This window comes from Montipora capricornis, chromosome 8 (assembly GCF_036669925.1).
Source record: "Montipora capricornis isolate CH-2021 chromosome 8, ASM3666992v2, whole genome shotgun sequence".
In the NCBI taxonomy this organism is placed as follows: domain Eukaryota; kingdom Metazoa; phylum Cnidaria; class Anthozoa; order Scleractinia; family Acroporidae; genus Montipora; species Montipora capricornis.
Window position 1 is genome coordinate 2,422,351 of NC_090890.1, and position 7,500 is coordinate 2,429,850.

General features: G+C 40.5%; 1 protein-coding gene across 1 annotated transcript in view; it reads left to right on the forward strand.

Annotated features, from left to right (window-relative positions):
- Positions 1–2,670: 2,670 nt before the first annotated feature.
- LOC138060101 (uncharacterized) overlaps positions 2,671–7,500 on the forward strand; it is a 4,969-nt gene continuing 139 nt past the window's right edge. Inside the window, exons 1-2 of the mRNA XM_068905808.1 lie at positions 2,671–2,978; positions 6,731–7,500. The exon at positions 6,731–7,500 is cut by the window's right edge and continues 139 nt beyond it. Coding sequence (XP_068761909.1) covers positions 2,799–2,978; positions 6,731–7,441 — 891 coding nt within the window. The 5' untranslated portion in view covers positions 2,671–2,798 and the 3' untranslated portion in view covers positions 7,442–7,500. The remainder of the gene's footprint in view (positions 2,979–6,730) is intronic.

The following is a 7,500-nucleotide window of genomic DNA, read 5'->3' on the forward strand; positions in this document are numbered from 1 at the left end:
ACCAGGCTCGACTCGGAATAGACGACGTTCGTCACCAAACGCCCACAAAAGTAGGTCTTGGGTGGTCATGGCGTAAAAGAACCCCAATGTTTTTTTAAATCTTTATTCTCACTGTGAATAAATTATATAAGATATGTTAAATTTTCTTTCGGTAGCTCTTATCCTCCCAGTTAGAGCTTATCGGTTTTTTTAAATATATAAATAGGTGATTACTTCTATGTTGAAAATAATTTCTTGTGAGTTACACTACAACAATGGGAGCTTTTGTTATTCAATGATATGGAAATAAGTGGCCCTGTTTTGAGCGTTTTTTAGGCTTCATAATCGACGGTATTTTATTTCCCATACAAAGTCTTATAATGCGTTTAAATTCTCAACTGCCTGTAACGCAACATCGCTTTGCACTCAAAGGTCATCTTCCCACATGTAATTAATTATTACATGCTCTCTAGTGACGCGAACTTGGGCTGCCTATGATTCAACCGTACGTGTTCAGTCTTTGAACCTCTTTCGTTTGACCACCGAGTCAAATTCTTCTTCAACGTCTTCAACCGTTGAGCGAAGAGAAGATCATTTCTCGAGCTAGACCACGAGCAGTCGCCCTTCGTTCCTCAGAGTCACGCACGACGGGTGAAGTTATTATTTTATGCAAATTAGAGGTAAAAACGAGGCGTGTCACGTATGGCAAGCCAATTGTAGCAATATTCAATAAATGGATATTTCAGTTCAAAGAGTTCACGTTAGTTCAATTCAACGCATAAATTTGTGTTCAATACACTGTTTTTTTTTTGGGGTTCAACGTGCGATTTTGCATTCAATACACTTTGGTACCCTTCAATGCGATTGGCTGACCAAATAATATGTCAGAGAACTTCCATCTAGAGTCGGGAAAGAAGCGACCTAAAGACATCGGCATCAAATATCAAAAGAGCATCGACGAGAACGAATTAACTCCAGAGGTTCAAGGAGGACAGCTACTGACCATGGCCACAAACCAAAACACGCTGAAGAAGTCAGAAGAACGAGTGAAAGAATTAAAAAAAACAACGCCTCCAAAGAGCATAACGATCTGCTAAGAAACGCAGAAAAAAAGGCATACAAAGCCTATAAGAAGCCAGCTACCTCACTGATACAGGGCACAATGTAACAGGCGTTCAAAAACAAAATGAACCCGGGCCCGGGTCAAACATTTAAGACCAGAAGATCACTCGCTTCTACCGCCGATGAATATATCGGTCGAGCCTAGAATTAAATTGGCGCAAAAGCGAGACGCCATAAGGTCACATTCACATTACTGCTGAGAAAATCAACACCAAGAAACCAAAAACATTACTTTCGAGACCAACTATTTTCTTGGAAGAAAACGTATCACACGGCAGTATAGAGATTCAAATGTAAAGCCTCATAGGGCAAAAACCATTGCTAAATGAATACTACAGGAACCGCCTAAAAGAGGGGTCCATTCAAATATGTACTCAAGAGAGCAAAATTATGACAAAGGCAACAGAAACCAGACCACGTACAAGGGAGTCGTGTAGGCCTGTCAACCCTTTTTAACACTACTATGTCAAAGAAAAATAAGAGACTGCTCGCAGTCTATTCTCAAGCACGAACAATAAATTTAAATTGTCGTTTGCTCAACTACGCTCAGCATTTCTCAAAAGGTAACTCTTTTGCTGAAAAAAAGGCCAGAAATTTCTGAAGAACAGAAGTTTAAATTCAAAGAATGAAGTGACATTCACTGCTCCCAGTTTCCATAGTTCAATACAATACCGACGTCGCTGGATACGCTTTATACAATTATAGCTTTGACCGACCCGGTGTATTTATGTATAATTTGATACATTTGCGGCGATTGATATGTAGGTGTATAATTATAAATAATGGAATGAATGTATGGAGTGTATTTAAGTTTCGTTGCATGAAACTCCGTAAAACCAATGCATTCAGTTTATAAAAGTCTGGTAATTTTCCCGAGGGTGGGTTTAAAGATTAAAGATTTGATCACCTATGATGAGGCATTTGAACAGCTTTTTGGCCCAGGGAGGAGGGAATTTGAACAAAAAATTTCCAAAAATTCAAATGCTCGAGGGGTTGCCCGGGGGGGATGTTAAAGCTTTACTTTGACTGGTACATAACGTTCAACTAGAAATTTCTGAAATGAAGAGATCATTAACTAAAAATGTTCGGACACGTCAATTTTCAAATAAGATATCCGAACAGATCAAATTCTTCTAGGTGATAAAAAAAGTCTCTTTAGACAGTTTTTATACATTGTAAGGAGCCTAGAAACGTCTCTCAAAGGCTTTGCAACTTGCTGGATCCGTTTGGCGAGGCTTTAATTCTTAAAAAAAAAATCCTTTATTGGGTAAATTCTTCTCGTGTCGTCAAAACACTCCATTGAGCATGAAAGCCAGTCATCTTATGATCTATTGGTCACGGTTTCATGCTTCTGGACAAAGTGTATACTCTCTGGAGTTTTTTATCTGGAATAAATTTCATGGCATTCTTAGCACTTTTTTTAACAGTCGCTGGCATAATTAGTTTTAGCATCAAGATCCAAATATAGAAAGTTTTAAAGAAGTCACGTAACCTTTTACCTTTTTTGTCGCAAAACGAGTGCATGCGTAATGCATGGGCGGATCAATTTGTCACGTAAATTAGCAACAAATCAACGTTTCATCACGTTCCAGCGGAAAAACAGATTGCAAAATCCCACGTTACGAGCACAAATCAGTTTCCCGTTTTCTCTCTTATCATTTTTCGTCTGACCGTCAGCGAAGTTGGTTTGTACAATAATGGCAGTTAAGGAAAGAACTCATTTTAGGAGCCCAGCATTGGTTCTTCTCTATATTTTGGTCAACTTAACCCATACAGACGCGGCAGATGATTGTCTTCCAAACGTTGGAGAAAACGGCCCCTTAACTTCTGTTACCCTCATAGTGAAAACATGGGAAGCAAGATCCTCGAATTATCATGTAAGTTCCAACAAAATGCTCGATTTATGAAATATATACCGAGTATTTAATGTATGATACATTAATATAAAGATAAAGTTAAGTCTGTCGGAATAACTGCCGGAATAACTTCGATTTTTAAAGTGGTAACACGTTCTTATCATGCCGAAAAGAAAATCTTACTGTATGACAAATGTTAAGCAACATCTTCCCATTTTCTCCATTCTTATATTTTTCTTCTCATGATCTTAGTTCTCCTTCTGGATATTTAAATGCTCATTTAACCATTTGAGTGTCGTAATCGAGGAATATTTCAAATTTCGTCTATGCCACGTTCTTTTGGTCAATTTGGTTGGAATTTTGGCCATGGAGAAACTGCGAAGAAAGTTGAACATTGACATCGGATGAGTTCATTTTCGCAACAGATCGTTTCCACTGTCACGCAACAAAAAAATAGAATCGAAACCGTTCAATAAAATAAGCCAAAACCTTGGAATGTTGTAGGAGACACATGTGTAAATCACCTCACTAATTCTCAGGTCTATGCGGTACATCGTTATTGAGTTATTTGTCGAAGCGTTTCACGCAACTTTATAGCGTTTTGTATGGAGCCGCCATGTTGGTGTGTACTAACCGTTGTGCACCAATAGTGAGCTTTAGTAACGACAACAGCGACGGCAACGAGAACGTCATCTCAAAATATAAATTCACGTTTAACCTTTTTAATAGAGTGTCAAATATTTATGAGTCCATGAGTCAAATGAGTCAATGAGTCAATAAGTCATGAGTCAATGAGTCAATGAGTCAACGAGTTAGTGCAGTTAATTAAACCATAAAATGAAAGCTAAAATTTCAGAGTGCTTAGGCCTAATCACTGAAACGAGGGCTTAGGCTTAATCAACAAATTATTGCTATATTGACTGTGAGTCTCATTGACTCATGACTCATGACTCATTGACTCATTTGACTCATAAAACATGCGTTCTCTTTTTAATATGACAAGGGTGTGGTACTTCCTCAAACGTGACACTGGTTGCAACGGCACTTAATTTAGGGGAGAAAATGAAAATTTATCCTCAAGTGCTGACGTTCTTCATAAAACCTCGAATTTGACTATTCACGTTGTTGTTTTGCTGATGACGGCAAAGAAATGGACAAAAGTGAAAAACGCACGTGCAGGGCGTGCATAGCTATTGTTTTTGCCCACTACATATGCAAATTTGTGACGTTCTCAATATGGCGTCCAGAAATCTACACGAACATCTGGAATTCACTTAGCGATGAAAGCGCTTAATTTTCGCTCATGAGATAAAATATATTTTTATGAGCACATCTCCTAATGCACTTGAAACGCTCAGACTACTGAGTTTCAGAGGCATAGACATTTTTTTTCAACCAAATAACTTTGTATCATGGTTATCATGGTGTCACGTAAGGTGACAGTTCGGAAATTCAAAATGCTGTATTTTCGAAACGAAAGACGTCATGGAACTGGAAACTTGAGAAATAATTTCTAGGTCATCTTCAGATAAAAATTCCAAATACCTTGCGATTTTTATTTTAGAATTACACTGTATTACGTCATCGTGAAAACCATTTACAGTGTCAGAAACAATCAAACATTTAAGTCACTCAATCGGATTATTTCCGGTATTTCCGGTCCCGCGCCTTTCCGGTTTTTTGTCACGTAAGCGCATTATTGCAGAATACCGGGCCACTTTACGTTTGCATATGAATAGCGTGTATTGTTATATGCCTCGTTCTTCAGAGGATGCCGCTGCAAGAACACTGTAGTGGCCGGGTAGTCTTGTTCGTTAAAATCCAAGAAAACTCAAAAGTTTCGTTTTCAAGTTTTGGAGTTGTCCAAAGCGATGCCAGGGCTATGGGCAGCCGTCACCGCCAAAAATACTAGCCTTGTACACCGTTAAGAATAAACCGGATTAGTCTAACTGTCTTTTGTAGAATGGTTTATCAAATTCTGGCGGTGACGGCTGCCCATACAGCGATCCTCAACTGCAGGGTCAGGTTGTTCGAAAGCCGATTTAAGGCTAAACTTCAGAATACCCGGCCACTGAAATATCTCATCAAATCCTGCTACCGCAGTCCCGCAGTCGACATAATTTACATAATATTTGTATATAAAGATCACGAAATATGCCGCTTGCATCGAACGCATTACTGATTAGGCCTAAGCATTCTCGTAAATTTTAGCTTTCATTTTGCGGTTCGGTCAACTACACTTTTCACGAGATCATGTGAAGAATAAAGCACTCGTTTACTGATTAAGCCTAAGCGCTCGTTGGAGTGATTAGGCCTAAGAACTCTCGTAAAATTTTAGCTTTCATTTTGCGGTTCGGTTTACTACACTTTCACCCCAGCTGAAATGCTAGGGAGCCCGAAGGGCTCCCCGAAATTTTTCTTAGAGCACAGTCTTGAATGCTATAACTTAAGATGTGATTTTAAAACTGGCAAAATGGCGCATCCCTTTTTCTCATTCGCGAAGGGTTCTCATCGACATTTGACGCCTTGCTGGACACTGCCCATTCTCGTCCTCAGAATTCTCTTCTCAAGGTCTTGATCCGGTTAAAGGTTTAATTTAAGTTAGTGCTCTGAGCATCAAAGGGACCTGGTAACAAGGGTCCTCGAAATTCGTGCGCGACAAGTGGAGAGCTAATGTGAGCAGGATCCTGGGGAGAGAAAACCCTTCCCAGTTGTATCTCCCGGTGCTTGTGTTTGCCTTGACTTAAGACTAGTTTCGGAAAAATCCCAGACGATCGGGGATTTCGCAGTTTTCCAACCCTCCCAGATTTTGCCGACTAATGAAAACCATAAATCGAGTGAAGCTATGATCCTCGCAGTTATGAACGCAATTTTTGCAATTGCGTAAAGCTAAAGAAGCCGGAAAAATTCAGGACTTCAACGGGGTTTGAACCCATGACCTCGCGATACCGGTGCGACGCTCTAACCAAGTGAGCTATGAAGGCACTGACGTTGGGAGCTGGTCATTTGTGGGTTCTAATGTTCTCGTGAGGAATGAATCAACGATGAAATGATATATATGAAATGGATCATATATGAACCGCGGATATGAAATCAAGTGAGGCTATAATCCTCGCAGGGAACATTGAAACCCACAAATGACCAGCTCCCAACGTCAGTGGCTTCATAGCTCAGTTGGTTAGAGCGTCGCACCGGTATCGCGAGGTCACGGGTTCAAATCCCGTTTAAGTCCTGAATTTTTCAGGATTCTTTACGCAATTGCGAAAATTGCGTTCATAACTGCGAGGATCATAGCTTCACTTGATTTCATATCCGCAGTTCATATATGATCCATTTCATATATATCATTTCATCGTTGAAAACCATAAATCATAGACATTCCCGGTAATTGGCTGGGATAGTCGGGCACGGATCGAATCGGCCCGACATGACCCAGATTTTTGCGAACATCGGCGATCATTCCCGACATTTGTACTGTACTGTCGGAAACATCGGCGATGGTTTTGTCTCGTTCCTCTAAATATTGCAAGTTTCAATTTTTGGCGCACTTTCCATTTTCCGCCAAAGTCACCATAGAGAGAATCTTGGACAAGCGTCTGGCAATTTTCCGATATGTTGGCAAAATCTGTGACGATTGGGAAACTGCGAAATTCCCAACTGCTCTTCTAAATCTTTCTAACAAGTGCACGCTTTACTGCGCCCGAATAATAGACTGTTTTATTTTTAAAGCGACGCAAACCTGACTCGTGATTCTTATTGTCCTCTTTAAACAGTTCGATGATCCAGAGATAACTTCAACTGACACCCGCACCATCCCCAAGAGTTCTCAAGTCTCCACGGTGAGTGGTGCCAACGTTCGTTTTTATGGAAAGGAACTCTGTGTCGCTGTCACTATGATAACAGAAAAAGAACGCAGTGATGGAAGTGTAGAAAGGAGCTCTTCCTGTGGGAAATCGTGTTTCGGTGTTGGCGGTGGAACACGTTTGCAATTCTACTCAGGTACTTTTGGAAGACCAACGTCGACGAATCCTCCATGTTGTTTTTCAGGATCAATCAAATCGCTGGAATTTTCCATCCCCGCTCCACCAACGACACCACCGCCTTCCCTTACTTGTGTCAAATGTGGCGCAGCAGATGACTGCGTTTCTGAGAGTTCCACGCAGACTTGTAACTCTGGAGAAAAGTGCTTCACGTTAAAGCTACAGAGAGAAGACACTGACGAGGTTGTTACAGTAAAAGGCTGTTCTCACGAGCTTCGGTATTGGGGTCAAAAGTTAGACTGTGATTACGAATGTAAAAGCAACGTTCAATTGTGGCCTGACCGGCGAGTTTATCATCACAGTGTTTGTGTTTCGTGTTGCTCAGGAAACAAGTGTAATGTCGATCGCGATGACTCGGAGGTTTCTTCTTTTGCTAACTCAAATGGAAATAACTTTTTAGCAACAATCTTCGCATTTTTTTTCCTCATCTACGCGGTGATGTGATGCTTCATCAAAATCGCCACGGAAGGCAAAGAAAACTCTGGCGTCTTTTCATAGGGTGG